The sequence below is a fragment of the Buteo buteo genome, chromosome 5 (genome assembly GCF_964188355.1).
Source record: "Buteo buteo chromosome 5, bButBut1.hap1.1, whole genome shotgun sequence".
Taxonomy (NCBI): Eukaryota; Metazoa; Chordata; class Aves; order Accipitriformes; family Accipitridae; genus Buteo; species Buteo buteo.
The window spans coordinates 33,287,136-33,306,140 of NC_134175.1; the positions used below are offsets into that span (position 1 = coordinate 33,287,136).

The window sequence follows — 19,005 nt, forward strand, 5'->3', positions numbered from 1 at the left end:
GCTCAGTTTCTGGGTTTAGCAGAACAGAGCCCAAATTAATAACCTGCTGGCAACTGGCCTGCCTCCTCAGGGACTCAAGTCAGGTCCTGTAGCCTTAGCAGCTCCTTGCCATGCAAAAGCAGCTGCTGCAGATTCAGGGCTGTATCTGGACGCAGCACAGCCCCACCCGTGCAGCTCTCAACCCGAGCTAACATCCACAGCACAGGTCATCTGTGCCACAGACCGTTTATGGCAAAACCGGCAATTGTCTGTAAACAAAATTCCTAAAGGTGAGGCCAAAAGAATTAAAGGAAAACTTTGAATAGCAAAATATTGTTCAACCCAAGCATGGTTAACCCATCCTGGAAACACAACCTGCTCTTTGTGTTTACCCTTTTGCTATTTTTTGTTCATGATGTGCCCACACACATGCACAGTAGGATGCATTTATTCATCTTTTCCTCAGTTATTAACTTCTCTCCCTCCACAGCAGTTTTAATTTATTTCATGCCCACATATGATATTTCTGCCATTTCTCTTTACACACAATTCCTGGCTTATGCACTTCTCTGGCTATTGAACACACAATTTAACAACGTCCGCATGGCAAGCCAGAGACCTGCAGAATAGTGCAATGCCTAAACGCTATGTATCAAGTTTTTTTTATTATAGCCCTTCAGTTTTCAATATTTGAGTAAGGTCCCTTTTCAGTCATTGACTAGTACAGAATAGAGATGATTGTTTGGCAGTCATTCAAGAAATTAAGATTTCAGCAATGTATTCATAAGGCTTCACACTGAGATGAAACAAACTTTGTCTAATTCAAGACAACCTTTTTCTACACGACCACCCCACCCGCCCCCCGGACCCCTCCAAATTACACAGATTAAGGTTTGACTCTAAGGCTGTCTTACCCAACCTGTGGTTTACAAGACATGGGAAGATCAACTGCCATAAGATTAAAAATAGAATAAACACACGAACATCATTCTGGGTGTTCCCATAGATAGTAAATTATACACATAGTTGAGGACCATCTCCTACACTGGGACACCAAGTCATAACTTTTATTACCATCATTTTTATTAAAATGGTTGCAATTTAAATTGGTAACATTTTACCTATCAAAACAAAAAGTACAATTTTTATCGCCCAGTGGCTAACAGTAATGGCATACAAGATGTTTACAAGAAAGACAAGTGTTCCTCGGATTTCTTTCTAAGCTTATAGGTACTTGATCAAGTGCATTAAATGATTTTTCCGGGCACAGTGTGTCCTGTATGTCTGCATGAAACAGGAGGCCCCACTAATTCATTTTTCAAAGATACTCTAAAAATAAAACTTTAAAGTCAAAACTGAAGAAAGTATCAATGTAAAAAAAAATAAAAAATACAGCTATCATGGAAATAACAGTAGCCTTAAAAAATAAAACTGTTCTGTAAAATAGCTCCCATGGCTGCTGTTCTTTCTTGCGTAGGCTGCTGCATCACACAGATCTCTGTCACAATGACAATTAATGGGAGAATGGCAAATATTACAAATAGTGGCTTGACAATAAAACCTCCCTATCAGATTTATCCTGGCTAAATTATGTTGTATAAAGCATTGATCTGTGCTGGAATTCTGTCACCAAACAAACATAGCAAGTGAGGAAATACTTTCTGGGTCTGGAGAAAGACTCCTCAATGAAGAAGGTAAGAAAAATGAGAGCCATTCAAGTCACGTGAGGTTGGAAAACAAAGAAAGGCCTTTGTTCATCAACAGTTAATAAAAGGGAATAAAGCATTTTCTATGGCAGAAAAGTTTAAACATATGTCTAGAGGAATGTGCAACCAGACAAGGTGAAGAAAGATGTAGCAATACAGATTTGTAACAAAACAGTGTCAATATTTTTGTAATATATTTTAATGTAACTAGAACACTATGGTTAGAGACTGTCTCCTTAGTGTTGTAGTTATATGGAAGAAAGGCACCAAGTCCTGCTGCTAAATTAGTTTCAAATAATGGTTGCCATCACCTTATTCCTACCAACAGGATCATAATTATAAGAATTTTTTTGCACTTACCTTCTGTATTGCAAATAAAGTTTGTTCTTCATTTTATGTATTATTGGAAGACTAAATTTTATTACTAGCTCATTTTCCACAGCTTATTCAAAGCTATATATCGGCAGCTCTCTAACTTCTGAATTTGTGCGCCCTTCTTTCCTCTCCCTACCCCACACCAGGGTATTTTCAAAGCACGGGAGTGGAAAGCTAGAAGCAGAGAAGATTCCTAGTGACCTCTGCACGCGGGGGTGAGCTGTTTATCCACTAGCCCTTCCTGCCCACGGGAACCAACCAAGCTAGGAAGACCCCAGCCCAGAGGCACGTCGGGGGAAGACAATGCCTGGTGCCACCTGCACCCACCATCCCCAGCCACTGCCTCCTCCCACAACGGGTATAAAGTTCAGAAGCTACTTCTGGTGCCCCTTACTTCTCCACCTCAAGCTGTGTTTTCTGCTCTCTCCCCTGAGAATAACCGTATTTATCTATTTGTGTATTTGTGAAAAATGAAAGATACAAACCCTGCAACTCTTTCCGCATTTGAAAAATTCAGGTTTTATAGTAGTTATTCATAACATATTTCTTATGTCTTGGTAACAGATGTCATCATAGGCCCGTCCAACTCCCAAACCCCAAGAAAAGTAATTTTCCAAAGGGGAAAAAAAATCAACATTTACACTAGAAGTTCAGTGTCCCCTTATGAGAATAATCCAAGTCTCATTTGTATATGAATAAATTATAACTGATGAAATAGGTAAGCAACAGTAATGATGTGCTGGCAGACTGAAACGAAGTTTTCCTGAATTACTCTCACATACACATAATGGACTATACAGCTGCACTTTTTGATCGCCTTTGAACATCCCCATTCTCTCTGGGCAGTGGAGCTACAGCATGTGAAACCTGTGAACGACTGAGCATTTCCTTCTGAGCATTTCCTTCTGCGCATTTAGCAGCCAAATCAGAATCCAACCCCCCCCCACCTGGGAAGAGATCCTGCTGCTGCTATATTCGTCTATGAAATGCAAAGCCTGCTTCCTAATTTTACAAAATCCTGATAGGAATGACATTTTAAGCCCATCATGTTTTTCAAACATTTTTTACTGAGAAAAGTGGTAGTTCTTTGATTACGAAACATAAATGATCTCAGTTCTGGCTGAACTCCAAGACATAAGCACTTTCTTCTGCTGTCTCAGCTATTCTCCTGATGTCAAAGACACATTAAAATAAATGTGAACCATATGGCTACCCGGCAGATTACTAGCACTCTTGCATCAATGAGGGAAAAGCAATTCACTGTCACCAGCGCAGAAATATCCTAGGCACATGAAAATTTCAAAAGGCTGGAAAAAACGTGTATGAAGCAGCCTTTTGGATTAAAGCTCTATCTTAGACCAGAGGAAATGCTGCTTTTCTTATTCTCTACTACCCATTTGTCTGCTTTTTACATACTCTTAGTGCCACATAAACCACTATGGCAGGAAGGATTAACACCATTCTCCACCTGCTCCGTGACTTTCCCACGCAGTGTTTCATCAAGTCTAACACCACAGAACAGCAAAGCCTAATCCATCACGGTAATCCAGGTCAGAACACCCCTTATAAAAGCCTGCTCGCTTTGCAATCTTCATAGAAAACAGGAACTTGGGAAAAGATTATATTCCAGAAACTGCTTCTACCTCTGCCTCCTACCTCACTTCCTACCCCACTGCCTCCCAAAAGATATTTTTCTAGGAGTCTCCATACACTAAATTTACAAACTTTAAACCCTTAATGATGAAACACTTTTCCTACATGCTGGAAATCCACACGAAGAGGAAATGCTGTGACATACAATATACCCTCCCAAAGAAACGTGAGCTTCAGGGCAGGGGGGTATTTTCTAAAATTAATTTGAACCTGCAAGTCTTGAAGGGAACTGCATACTCAGAAAGGCGTAAATTGAGTAGTGCAAATTGGACAGGACAGGGACAAAGCTGTGGAACAGCAACACCTACCTTGGTAGCATTTCACTGCTTCATCCTTCTGGTACCTTTCTCTTGGGTAAAGCCAAAGCTAAATTCACCTCACAGGAAGGGCTTGATGGGAATGCTTGCCTCATGCTAGATTTATTTATGTCACATGAAAAGGTTTTTGAAAAATACTAGCTCACAGACAAATTTGACATGAATAGGAGAGGTTTTTCATTTGTACTTTAGCTAAGCATTTTACCTCACTGTCAGAGTTTTGTCTGAAATCTCACAGAAATGTTAAATTCTTGGGATGCATGCTAAAAGCTGGATTTTTACTGCTAAAATTTCAGTGAAAGCTTTAAGTTTACTTCCTCAGCACCCTCTATCTCCAGAATGCTTTTCTGTGACATTCATCATACTAGTCCAGTTTCTCCATTCTGCAAATATCATCAGCCTGCGGGAAGAAGTGGAGACAGCTAACTGCTCTCTGCCTCAGCATTTACTCTAAATGCCAGCTGCTGTTTTGTAGATGATTATTTCTGACCTTGGCCCCACCTTTGACCAGTGTGATGAGGAAAGACGCAACCACGGATCCTTGCAGGAACACCCATGCATAACAACTGTATTTGCTGAACTCTCCTAAGACACTACAGGCAATCCTTTGTCCCATCTTATGGGTGACTTCTGCAAACAGCCATTTGATACAAATACAACTACTCATTCAGCTGTCTGTGACTTTGCATTTGCAAAAATATTCTGTGTATCTGTCATGAACATCTTCAACAAAAAAAAATTTGTTTACATGTTATCTAAGCCAACAAAACCATCATGTAAGGAAAAACCTGTGCCTCTGTTTGTATAGTATATGAAATGCATTAATTTATAGGAAAGAACTTCTCAAAAATATAGAATTAGTTGCACAAATCCTTCTAAAAACCAGAGGGAGCCTGCCTCCTAACCCTTCTTTTTTTAAAAACTCCCTCTACAATAGTCGCTATTCCAGATGAAAGACAGCAAGCAAGATCCTGTCATGGCAAACCCTGCTCTGTCATTCTGTATGAGTATTTGAGCAAAGACATTGCACTACGTTTCACTGAATTTCTTTGCATTTCTTGGTTTTTACTGCCCAGGTGAGCCGACTTACTTTAAAATCAAAACCAAGAATCTCTCAGTCTGTTTGCATTTCATAATGTGAGTCAACAAATAAGGGTAAGAATGTATTCCTCATTAACAAGGAAATTCCAGGCAAGCCTGGTTGCAGGCAATATAAATAATTGCAAGATACCCTGAAAAAAGAATGCCTTCATTTAGCTACACCTAAGTGTTTTCCCATAATAAGCCAGCACCACCACTTCTAAGTCATTTAGATTTTACCATTAACCAGCAATTAAAAATGCAGCTTAAGCTTAAAGCTCAGGTAATGCCTTGTGCTATTGACCTTACACCAAACAAAATTTTATCCTTCACATAAAGGTAATTTAAGAGAAGCCAGACCTTCCTAAAGATTTGATACCTTCTTCCAAGTCCTGCATGGCCACATAGATGAGGCAATCTCAATATATTAGCACCTCTAGAATACTCAAAAAGTACTTTAAGGGTATACTGAAAGAAGTGCAATGGCGATGTATTTTTATTTTCAAATTCATCATTATCTTTAACGGTAAAATGAAAAGATGGCAAGAGCATTTAGAGACCAAAGGGTTTTCTCAGAACCCTTACTGACCAGCCACATTTGTAATGAACCTAAGGCATCCAATACTCTTAAAGATAGTACCCTAATTAGCAGAATGACAGGACCTATGATTATGGCTGGCTGCAGGATAACCTTGCTAATGACAGTGATAATGTTAATGGCAAGATACAGATAATTGATGGAGGCTATCAGTTAGACTCTGCAATGGTTCTACCTCCTTTTGGTGAAGATCACCTTATCAGATGAGCTGGTGCTGGATATTTCACCTGCCTCTGCAAGTGAAGAAGAGGAGCCTCTGCAATAAAGGCATTACTCTGAAAGTTTCAGCTACACTACACTGAAGCTGAAATGGCAGAGGAAAGCAGCAGCTCCTCTAAGTGTGTTTCTTAAGAGATGCATCTGTGATTAATGTGGTATGGGGATTTTTTATCAGCACCAATCTGCAAAAGACAGGACTTGATGAGGTCTTCCCAGGTCTTTCAATTGCATGTAATTCTACAACTTAAATTGAGATATTTTTCTTCATCAGAAAAATAGATCAAGCATTTAGGGGCAGGTACCTCCACACAGCAGGAAGAATCCCCCACACCTGAGCTGGAGCGTGGAACCCAGCATCCCTCAGCACCCACAATCGCAGGAACTGTCAGGGCATTTTACTGACATCCTGAATGGCAATTCCAAAGACAATTTGCTGTGGAGCTGATGAGACACAGCAGCGTGGTGTCCTAGCTCAACAGGGCAATTTAAAGGAGCTGAAATGGCACTGCGTGTGCTCCTGCCCTGTATTTCATGTGCCTCTAAGGAAATAGGGGAACAAGTGCTCTCAGTCCTGACTAATAATGTCAATGCATGCTTGGACTGCTACTTGAAGATGAACATCCCTCTTTCTGATATGGAGGAAGGGCCGTGAAATGGGACAGGTACGTGGACTGGTTAGTAATATGCTTTGGCATCCATTAAGGTAAATCTGTGGTGTGACTAATGGCCTGCTGAATCAAACTGGAATGACCTCAACAGACTGAAAAAAGAAAGCAAAAAAGACGGTAGGGATTCTATCTGCCAGTGGTAATGAAGGCACTCCATCACCATTTGATAAGAGATTTAAAAACGTGCAGATATATATATATACATATACCTGACCAAGAAAATACTACATTTTTTTATTTTTTGGTTATGAACCTGGTAACAGTTGTCTATGCTTTATGGACTGTAATTTCATTTCCTGACTAAGGAAAAGACGTCTGTAACTTAGGCTAGGGGTTTTGTTGGTTTTGTTGTTGTTGCTGTCTTGATTTGTTTAAATGGCTATATTGTTAAAGACACTCTGTACCTCTCCCTGTGTAGTAGTCACAATGGATAGCACTTAGGGACGTCTCAGTCATGTATTTTCTGCCATCACACTACAGGGTTAATTGTTGAGATCAAAGCTATCTTCTGGTGGTTTTGCCCCACCTGAATGATCCACAGCAGCTGTGTGCCTCATTTAGCTGGCAGGTTAAACTGACCTTTAAGGGTAATGGAGCAGGATAGCTGAAAGGTTCTTGTTTATCTGACCCAATACATGTTGTTTCAAGGGTTGTGTAAATACTGAGATGCATCAGCTATTCTAGATAGATTTATATGCAAACTGCCTGCTTGCTGAAGCACTGAAAGAGTTGTAGCTCCAAGAGATTAAAAAATAATCTCTGTCAGGTCAATTAGAAAGAAAAAATAAGACTTAGAGGGCCACATGAGGCTTTTTTTAAAAGCTCAGTTAAAGAACTAACATATAGATCTTGGTGTTGACTACAGGTCACCCACAACCCCCATATTTCCAGTCAGTAAAAGAGAGTTTATACTGAACTTCAGATTTACTTACATGAAAACAGACTGGAAGGAAGACCGTACACTGGATCTGAAAGTGTCTCACAAAAGAGAAAAGAAAATGGCACAAAGTGTCATGAAATGGCTTAGAAAGATAACCTCCACCAAGGAGGTACTCAGGCACATAACAGAGGCAAGGAATCTGGCCAGCCTTTCTTCTGCACAGGCTCTTTTCAGTCTGTTTACTGAAAAAGTCCCACAGAACTCTTCCTTTCCACATGTCCTTAAAAGTATGGATTCAAATATTCAACATAGGAAAGCTCTTATCTTTTATTCTGCGAGATGAATGTGTTTAAAAAGTGAACAAAACACATTTCAATGTACACTGTTAACAGTTTCATTATTGTACCACACATCTGCATATAGTTTTCAAGTGAGCATCACTTAGCTGTGTAAGGCACCTGTACTCATGACATAGGAACATGGGCAATTTCCACATATTCTGCTTTGACAAGACAGGGCCAAGTACTTCAGTAGGATCAGTTCATTTTTTATCACTTCCTAGAACTCAGAATATGCTTTTTCAAATAATACTGTTTAAAAAAAATCTAGACTTTAAAAAAAGTACATGCAAAGAAAAGTGCTCCTGCCCTGAAGAACATCCAGCATCACACATACAACTGATGTCAACCAATACACACCAAAAGGAAAACAAATCCTGTGCATATAAGAATTTCACCAATTGTCCAATTAAAACACTCTTTCCAGAATCAAAGCACATGAAGACTCAAGAAAATGTGAGAAGAATAAAACAAAATAAAAATCCAATCTCCACAAAAAAATTTTTTTCTAGAGCTAGTCATTTATCAAGTTAAAAACATCTTTCAGCATTTGTCAACTATCTTTACTCCTTTTATTTTAAATATAAACATGATTAATTTTTATTGCAAACACATATTAACTTTTACTATCATACATCATCACTAAGACTCAGCTTTTTAGTGCAGAGTTACTCTTATATATAGCAGATACGCCTAAGGCTAGCCAAGTGATTTTTCTAACACTGCTCAATTGGTAGATGTTGATTGTGTAAACATATAACTGATATGCTTTAATATTAAGAAAGAAGAAGAAGGTGCAAAATCTCACTTGCAGCATTTTAACAGTAAATTAACAAAATCTGACTTCCCCATCAGGTGTAAGATGGAGCGTTCTTGGTAAAGTCACGAAATAATGATGCACACTGGAAGAGAGTCTGGATGCAAGATGCAAGTAATTAGGTAGGGATAAAATCACCTTTCCATTCTATGCTTCATCTGAGCATCAACATCCTCTGTTTTCTTACCAATAAAAAATTATCACCTTTATCAAGCTCCTGAAAGTACGCTGCATTACAGTAAGAGCAAAGCAGAATGTGAGACACTGAAAGATGCCACGTTCCAGTGGCATAGAAACTAGTCACCAAGAGTCTTTTCCTTGAGGACCTTGAGATTTGCCTATTCAACTGTTGCACCAAGGCCACCTGTTCAATTCTTTTCTTCCCAAACCAGCCCCATATAATACTGGGATTATTCTGAATTGATTTCTTGGAATTTAGGTCGCTGCATTTATATTAAAGACAATACTTATTAAACAGTAGTATCAATTCACATACAAACAATTTACTCTATTTCCAGATCGCCAACTGATATGTAGATGTATTTTTAAAAAAAATGTAGTATGTACAATTTCTATGTATGTGTGTGTGTCTGCAAATATGTGCACAGATAAACATTTATTACTCTGGCCACAAATATCTCAGTTATATGGATCATTAATCATAACACTGAAATGCTGTAGTTTCCCTTACAGATTTTATTCAAAACTAAATTATTTATTGTGTCATCTACAACCAAAACTTATTGTTACATGCATGTATTACAGCTTCCAAGTTTCTCCCCTGAATTACGAGCCTTCTTTGTATTATCTGTGTATTCACAATAAAATTGCTGTCTTCTATGTGGGTGGCAATGACTGATGTAAAAGGACTGCTTTCAGTCTATGGTGAATAATCATCTAAGTCCTTAAACAGATGCGAAAGTTAAAAGATCAGCATGCAGATAATATTGCCACCAAGCTATTTCTTAATACTACCAAAGAGATTTACTGGGTCACTTACTCCTTTGTGGCATTTCAATAAAATAGGTCCTCTACTAGTACTGCATCTTAAACATAAAATACCAACAAAATAGTTACATGTAAACACATTTGAAAAGTTGTGCCTGTGTAACCCTTCGCACAAGAGTGTTCCATACTAGAGCAACGAAGATTCGGACCCTCACATCCAAACCCTAGCTCAAGCTGCACAGCAGCATTTGGTAGATGAATCAGTTATAAGAACATTCATATCACATGGCACCAATATGATTTCTAGCCACAATCTAAACGAGATAGTTATAAGGATCACATTTTGTACAGGCAGTGATGAGGAGCCTCACCTACTCCTTGGCCCACGGTCTTAAGAAAACAGCTTTACAGGCACTAACTCCAGCGGGAAGATCTGTATGCAACAGAGTTGAAGGAGGCAAACGCCTGCTTTTTAAAACATGCAGTTCACTGTTAAAACAGTATAACCACCTAAAACAAATATCATAACTACAAATAAAAGCTGTAAATTTATTCTTCCTAGATATATATGCTGCACATGTAGCTTTGCTAACTTAAAACCAAATTCTTACCTGTACACAAAACCATGGCCTAGCACAGAGACACTCTCCCCTACATGAAGAACAGAAACTACTGCAATAATGTGTCCCATAAAAAATGTTGCTCAACTCCAAATAAAAGAAAGCTTATTACTTCCTTTGGAGGAGAACTCTCACCAATACAATACCACATATAGCTGACAGCTGCACTACACTTAACTAAAGAAAACAAACTTACCTAAAGCACCTTCCCTACAGTACCTGTTGGAAATACCTTAAGCAGAGCTCCCACGGTTAACTACGAACAGCCACATCATTCAAATAGTAAATAGGTAGGGGCTTCGAAGTGACTTCAAATTTTTACAGTGACAAATAGTTTTATATAGTTAACAGGAAGGCTAAAGGATGCAAGCTTGCTAAGTCGTTTTGACCAAGTCACAAACTGAACACCACAGAGAGTCCATTTTATCATCTGTTCCATTTAAAATCATCATGTTTATCTAACCATGAAATTTATTTTATTTTGAGGAACAGGAAGAATTCTTTAGATACACAACTTTAGTACTTACGGGTAAAATGATTAGAAGTTGATGGATTGACACTATCACCACTGTCAGCACTTTCACTGCTAGAAATGTCATCATCTGATTCCCGCACAGAGGAACAAGGTGAGGAGCCATCAACTTCTTCAAACTTCCTCTTTAAAATTCCACTCATTGCTGCAATGCTGTCACATGCACCTGTAACAGGAACAGAAGCAATGAGGCACTGAAACATCCAACTGCAGAGTATGCAGTCATAACCTCCAAAGTAATTTTTACTTAGAAGTACCAATAAGTTGTCACTTCAAGTCCTGAATAACCATTTTGTATGAAATTAGATACAATTAATTACGAGACAGTGAAGCCATAGCAAAGAAAAAAAAATCATAAGTCATACTTGACATGTAAGGAGATGGTTATTTTGCTAGAACAATGTGTAACAGGTTGCTTTTAGGGAGTATCCCCATTTTGATGTCAAGAGCATCCCTGATTTCTAGGTTATGTTGTGAAATTTCAAACAAGGGAAAAATAGGAGTTTCTCTTCAAACACCCTCACCTGGTCTCCCCCTTGGCTGCCACAGGTGGAAGGAATATTCACAGTCAGGGATGAAATTAACCAAGAAGAAATTGTCTGGAACACCACAGTTCCCATTGCCAAATATATGTGACCTAATCAGTGTTCACATCACCCCTATAAGAAATCCATCTGAGAAATTCCAACATTATGGACAGATAAAAAACAATGAAGTCACACAGACCATATACCAATTTAGTGCTCAATAAATGCCTGGAATTCAGAAATTCCCCACTCCAGTCAGAGACACCAATTGCCTCCCAAAGTCCACATTAAGAAATGAGATGCCTAATACATTCCTGAGGTTGAGTAGAAGTTTATAAAGCAAAGTATTCAAGCAGAAATTTAGCAGCAGAGGTAGAAATATACCATGAATTGCACATCATTAAGGAGAAAGTGTACCCTTAACTAACTGAGGCAAGATCAAGAACAGCTGGAGCCTGCTGAGAGGACATGCAGCTGCCACCACGCCACCCACAGCATCGCAGAGGCAAGCCCTGCTGATACTTATCCAGGCAAAAAGTTTGCCTAGGATTGATGACATGCTAGACTTGCTGAGGAGGACACACAACCTAGCACGACGGGCTTACTACAGGGTTCTGCCAAATCCCACTGAAAGCAAGAAAAAAAAAAAAGAAATTTACATTCCTCACTGAAACAGAACTTCTTAAATCCCCACAGCTACCTTTAGGACTCATTAATTCCAAGCCAGCTGCACTCTGCTCCATCCAGGAAATTGGACTAGATAACCTCCAGAGCCCACTTCCAACCAAGATTTCTACAGTTATATGTTTAAAAAAACCAATAAATCTGTCAGGAAGCTAGCATATGCTGGGCTAAATGACTACTAGTAAAGAAGACAAGGTTAAGGCAGAGACTCCAGTACTGGCCATACTGTTTAACAATTAGCACATTTCAGAGTTTTGGCCCAGGCCATCTTGCGCTCTCCTGGATAACGCAGGATGAAGCAGGTGCCAGAACCATTCCCAGCAGGCAGGCTGGATGAGGGCACCCGGGTTTTGGCAGAGGGCTGACAGCTTACCCACTGTGGACAAGAACCCCACCCTGCCACTTGGCAGCAGAAGCCAGAGAACACTTCCTTAGCCTGCATCTGTTTTTATCTTTTTAATTAATATAGAGATAGTCTCAGTGATGTAGCTGTTATGTTCTGACCCTGTAAGCACAGCACTTCAGTAGATTCTCTGGTTCTTTGCTCACACTTGGTCTAATACCAAGTAGTTTCAATGTCTCCTATGCATCTTATCACTCCATTCAAGCCCCAACACCAGTTTCCTTCCTGGAAAAAACAAAGTGAGAGCATGGAGAGGTTTGCAACCGCCTTTTGTCCTGATATGAAGCTAGAGCAGGATAAGGGTGGGTGTAAGAAGCCAAGAGCTACAAAAAAAAAATTTTTTTTAAAATTGATGGGCTCACCAGGTTACAGAGTCTGTAGGACTAATTCAAAATCATAATTCAGCAAACACTGAAGTCTGTCTATAGGAAATCCAGGGACTGAGGTGGCAAGAATATCATGGTTTCATCCCAGTGCAACAGAAAGTTAGTTCTAATTATTTGTTCTGCTTTGCTGACGAAGCATTTTACATTGTCTGCCAGCTCCTAAGCGCACCAGGAAGGCGTTATGAGCAGGTTTAAACTTGCCTGTGTAAGTCAAAGCTAGAAACTGTGGAGGCATTATACAACATTTTCATGATACTATTTAATTACAAGGACTAGAACAGAAGTTTTATAATAAGGGAGTTCATTCCCCTATTATGAAGCAAAAGCTCCGAGAAGCACATACATGATTGCACCAAGTTTAATATCTTGTCTCCAGCAGTAGTCAGTATTTAACGCTTCAGCGGAAAGCAATGGGATGAGAAATCCAGCCACAACCACTGCAGATACAAGGCTCTGCTTCCTCATCCTTGCAGTCAATTTCCCCTAAGCATAAGGCTGAAATGTTGCTATACGACATACACAGCCTCTTATAAATTCGACTTGCTCTCCTGAGACAAGAAGTTTTGTATTAGTTTATTTGGGGGAAAAACCCACAACAAAACACATCTCCTGAAACTGTAGCCACGGATCCTTCAAAATCGCAGCAGTTTCAGTCTTTATGGTATTGGACAGTAAGCAGCAGCAGAAACATGCCAGTGTCTAGCAGCATGCTGTACAAGATAGAACTCCACACATACAGGTACTCCCCAAAAAGTGGAAATGGCTGAAGAGAGGTCACCGAGGTCATCTTGCTGTTTTATAGTGATATTTCCATTTCAGTCGCCAATAGTGATGATACTACAAGGGAGGTGCAGTGCATCTGCTGATCCTGTACAGAATTAGGAAACGCCTTTATACTTGGGGGTGGGGTGGGGGTGAAGGGAGGGAATGGCAGTGGAGAGGCAAATGGAACTGCAGCATGGAGTTACTCATCCGAAAGCTGAGGAGTCTGGCCGACTGCTGCAGTTGCTGGAAAGCACCCGGCATGTTAGTGCCTATGCTCTCAATCTCACAGCTGTGCAGCCCTCAACAGCCTGCCTCTGGGGAACTCCCCAAGGCAGCACAGCCTCTTGCTGACACTATTCCACTTTTAATGTGGTAACTAAAGTGTTCATCAGCCAGAACAAGGAAGAGAAAATGAGCAAAAATCTGTGCGGGTCTGAAAACACTTGTGCACTCAGTTACTATTCAAAGAGATTCTTCCCAATTCTGAGTTAATGATTCCCCGAACAAGACACGGATTCCCATCAGAAGGTATCCAACTCTTGAGAGTAACACACAGGGCGCACTGGTCCCTGACACAGCAGTCTTGAGTCTGCTCTGGGAACTGCTGCCAGATTCCCTAGGGCCAGAAAACAAAAGCAGTGGGAGTGATGCGCAACCCCGACAGGTACACCTTGCCACCCCCAATTACACCTGCTCAGCCTACCCCCTGCAAGGGCACAGGGGCATACAAATGGTTGATTACTGCCTGTCCACTGAGAAATAGCTCCTTTCCATTGAGAAACCAGTAACTTTTAAATGGCTCCAATGCCCTTGTCTTTGACCAGTCCTCAGATCAAAACCCCCTTCCTCTGCCCATCTGTCACCAAACTGTCTTCCTCAAAGGCATGTGAGCTTTTTCAGGGTCTCACTTTGAAGCTCCCCTACCATAAAGGCTGCTTCTGCGCATACCCAGAAGTTACATAGATTTGAGATGCCTGAAAAAGTTCATGTCCAGGTCTCCCTGGGAGCCTGAAACTTGGTGTTCTTCCAAGCAAGGTGTCTAGGAACAAAAGGAAAACAAAGTATGAGTGCAGAGCACGTCGAGAAGGAACAGAGACGGAAAGGTTGGACCAGGCCCAAACCCATGAGTGACTGTTTATGTACCCAAAGGCCGGTAAATACAGTACAGCACTTGGCATGCTACTTGTGCACGCTCCCTTTGGACTATGAATCTTGGCATTATTTTCTATACAGTGAAATGGTCTCCACCTAAGCAAAGGACTAGGGTGCTCTCCGCTAAGCTAGAACTTAGAGGCAGCAATTACTGAAGAACAGATTCAGCTCTCCAGTGTCCTGGTGAGTTCCTTAGCTGCTGAACTACTGTGTAAATTACAGGACACCCATTCAGCAGCAGATCTTTACAAGAAAGATGTTTTAAGAGGAAGAGCGACCTATGCTCTGTTCTTGAAAGGGAAGGTTTTACGCACCTGCTTTCAGGAGCAGGCACTGGACTGGGACCGTGGAGCATAGGGAGCTTTGACAGCAAACAGCTGAGCTGTGGGTCCATGCTGAAGGGTAACCGCCCAGACATTGGGGATTAAAACATTTAACTCTCAGGCACCTAACCTCTAATTGCCTTGCTTCTTATTTCATTAAGGGGACATCACTTCGGGACTAATCCTGAAACCTTACTCAGAAGCAAAAGACCTGCAGTCCTCAATGACCACAGCCTATCCTTACCACAAGAAAAAAAAGTATTTCTGCTCAAAGAGAGTCACTGGAAGGACAAGGTATTTTACAGTCATCTTGACACTGCTAGGAAACATACGGTCCTCCCTACAGTATGTTACTGGACCTCTGCACCAGTAAACGAGCTCTGCTGGCACCGTAATTTTGCCTTGTCTTCAAACACAATGGGATTCTGATCAATTCTAAAACACTTGAAAAGGACATGTTTGAAAAACAAAGCAGATGTATTAAATAATAGGATCTCTGGGGTAATGATAGATTGGCCTGTTCATTTTCAAAATTCTTTTTCTGAACATTAAGCCCTCTCCCCCTCAATAAAAGGCAATTGGATTCCTTTAATTTACCTTCTGGCCACCTTAAAATCAATTCAGCTCTCTTAACACCCTTCATTACATCTTAAAACATTAAGTTTGCGTATCACAACTAATGTGATCTCAAGATTACAATTTAAATACTTAGTCAGAACTGCCCTATAAGAAAATATACCTTATACTACACAAGGCTTGCTTTAACTGAGAAAGCATTAACACTTGGAATTAGAGTGACACAGTATTTAGTTGTAGCCTACACGCTTTCTTTCAAAAATATTTCCAGTCATTATGCCTTCAAATGCGGAGGAAGTGAAGTGAAAGTGTCAACAATGAGACTGCCAAGGGGATGGCCAAAAGAAACGGCTACGACAATTTAAATGGCTAAATAAATACAGGCTAAAAGTCAAGTCAAGGGTAAAGATATAAATTCATACTGCCTCTGGCAGGAATCAATTATGCTGGCTATTCTGACCTCTAAATACGTTCTTCTGGAAAGGGGAACATGAAAAGCTTGCTCTTATTTTCCCACTTTTTGCCCATTTTCTCTCATCTCCTTTGCAAGTTTCATACATACCTTCATATATGTTTAAACATGGCAAAAATATTTAAAAAGTGAAAAGAGATAAACTGTTTTACCTGTGGTAAAAAACAATGATTATTAAAAAAAAATCTTGCAACTACAGTGGTCAAAAAGCACTCTCACTCCCAAGAATTTCAAGGGAAAGACTTGAAATTTTTAGAGGAGACATCTCTCAAATGCCAAAGATGTGCCTAAACACATGAAAATTTGCTAAATTAGTCAGGTTTTGAGAATGACAATATGGACTGAATAACAGCACAACGGAAGAGGTAAAACTGGAAAGAGGAAAACAGATGAGAACGGTTTGAAGTAGAAGGTTATAAAAAAATTAATTTCCTACAGAAGTTGGACTCTGAGCCAAAAATACCGAGTTTCAAGTTTCCTTCACTGTTTAAGAGAAATACAAATGAAACAGCAAAGCCATGCACTGTCACGATCACGATCACTGGAGGCCAGCTATAAAGGAGAAGGTAAACAAAACAGATACAAAAAATATGGGTGTCCTCGAAGTTGAGTGTTACCATGCAGCAGGTACTCCTCTATGCTATGTATCTGAATATACAGCTAAGGATTTGCATTAGCTCAGCTTTTGAACAAGCCAGCACAATAAGCAGAAGTAGATCAGTTGTACTAATACACCCAGCTTCTCAGCAGAACTAATTTGTGAAGCAGAATGCTGCCCTAATACAGTTAGACCATTTGCAGTACTCTTGTGAAATATATTCTTAGCTTCAACAGGCATCTCTGAAGTGTAAATATACATTGCTTTAGTTATCAAAATAAACACACAGTAAAGGGTCATATGATGCCAAAAATTATGCTATTTGCCAATTATCCATTGCTTAGCTCTGCAAATTTTGTTGCTCTTTAACATCGGCTTTCTTCTGTCATACACTGGTAAAATTTAATTATGTACAAACGTTTAATGCAGATGTTTAATATGCCTTAACAAATATTGTTAATAAGAATTCATCGCATAGGTAGCAAGAAAAATGGTCTTGGCCTATTACGCACCAAATCCTGAGATATTAAAGAACTGCCTGTGCACAGCCAGCAGCCATTTGCGTTTTAGTATTGCTGCAGCGTTATACAATAGGCATGCTCAGCACGTTCCCTGATGGAGGCTGTTTCAACTTCCCTCTCCTGAATTCAGCGTTCAAATTCCAGCTTGGCAGATGATTTTGTCCAGCCCGATGCCTTTGTCTTGTCACATCCACCCAATAAAAGGCACAGCTGCAGGAATACCTTCTCCTATCCCTATGCAAGCGCTGGCACAGATCTAAGGAGCTCCAGGAGCCTCTAGGTTTTCAGTGAGGGAGAACACGGAAACTGGTGTGGAGCCCCTGATACTACAGTAGTCAGATTGTGTTCTTGCCACTTCAGTAACAAGTCATTTAAATGTTATGATATGAGCTTGGTTCTTTGCATCTGACAACTTAAAAGCAACCAATCAGAAGATTTGGGGTTCATGGGCTTTTTATTTTTTCCATTTTCTTTTCTCTTTTTTTAAACACCAAAAGCATAAAAATCTCCCATAACACCTTGTTTTTATCTTTGTAATAAGTTTTAGAATTAGAAACAACATCATTAACCCAAATCTCTAATACACTCACAGGACTGTGTGCATGTTTAAGACACCAAAAAATATCTGGCACAGCTATCAGTAGCAACTTAGTGATAGACTAGCATGCTGGTAGCCCTAAATAGGTCTTGAAGAGGTTACTCTGTAGCTTTTTAGCAGAAATATTTGAGGGAAAGTGTACAAAACAGGCCCCTGTAAACATAAACAATTTTGGTCAGCAGGAGCTAAGATTCAATTGCCACCAACGAAATTAATATAGCTCCATGTCATGGGAGTAAAATCATGGCTTCATTCAAGGCTTGGCCTCAAGTGAAGCCAAAATTAGTAAAAAGATGTTTAAGTGCATCTTTCTCCCTGGAGAATAGAGTCAATAAAACTACTGGTACTGGAAAATATAAATTATTAATATCTACTGGAAGGCTGTGATGTTTTGAAACTACTATCTCAAAAATAGCTTTATGGCTGTAATAATTCAAGCTTTCTATCTAAATCAAGGACAATGCACAACCAACATATAATGTTACAATCTGCAGGTTTAATGCACACCCAAGACAGTCCTAAGTAGGCATTCAGGCCAACAAAAAATGTCACTTAAAAACAAAAGATGTAAAATTAATATTTGTTTCTATCATTTGCTTTTTAACTTTTCACCATACATGGTGTATTTATTCAACCAGGAAAACCAGTACGTTTATTTAAAAAACCCTGGAGATTTTTAGCAATAATATTATTTCAACACTAAACACTGATGGGGGAAATTCACAACACACACACACACACCCCCCGCAACTTGCACAACAAATTACTGAATGCAGGAAACAGTGAATTTATACCACAACTGATAAGATGCCACAGACACATATGTAGAGCGTTGACAATTCACCCTCTAAGAACAGCACAAGATAATAATAAGCTACTCAGTTACCAGCTAGAAAATACAAGCAGAATTTAGTTTCAAGTTTACAAAAAAAAAAACCTAAAAAAAATTCTGAGAAACCAAGAGAACTTGATTCTTTATGGATTTGCCTCTTCAGTATAGACTACCTGAGGCATAGTAGGGGGTTTGGTCCACTGACGCTCTTCCCCAGGGTCATGGTGTTTAAGCATTCCCCTATGTAGTTACTTTGATAATCAGGGACTTAGTCATAGTGCAGGGTTTTTTCACTGGTGTGAACAGTCTCTCTCTTTTCTGTCTCACCCCCATTTCCACAATACTTGAAGATCTACTACTTCTCTTTCAAGCTCAGCTGAAATGAGTTAACAGGTTCAAAAAAACTAATAAGGAAAATACGACAGACATATCGAACAA

At 39.8% G+C, this 19,005-nt stretch overlaps 1 protein-coding gene across 2 annotated transcripts in view; it reads right to left on the reverse strand.

Annotated features, from left to right (window-relative positions):
- The window catches only part of CSRNP3 (cysteine and serine rich nuclear protein 3), an 84,100-nt gene that overhangs the window by 15,010 nt on the left and 50,085 nt on the right, over nucleotides 1–19,005 (reverse strand). For both annotated transcript variants that reach the window (XM_075028549.1, XM_075028548.1), the window contains one exon: nucleotides 10,726–10,896. In XM_075028549.1, the coding sequence (XP_074884650.1) occupies nucleotides 10,726–10,896 (171 nt within the window). The remainder of the gene's footprint in view (nucleotides 1–10,725; nucleotides 10,897–19,005) is intronic.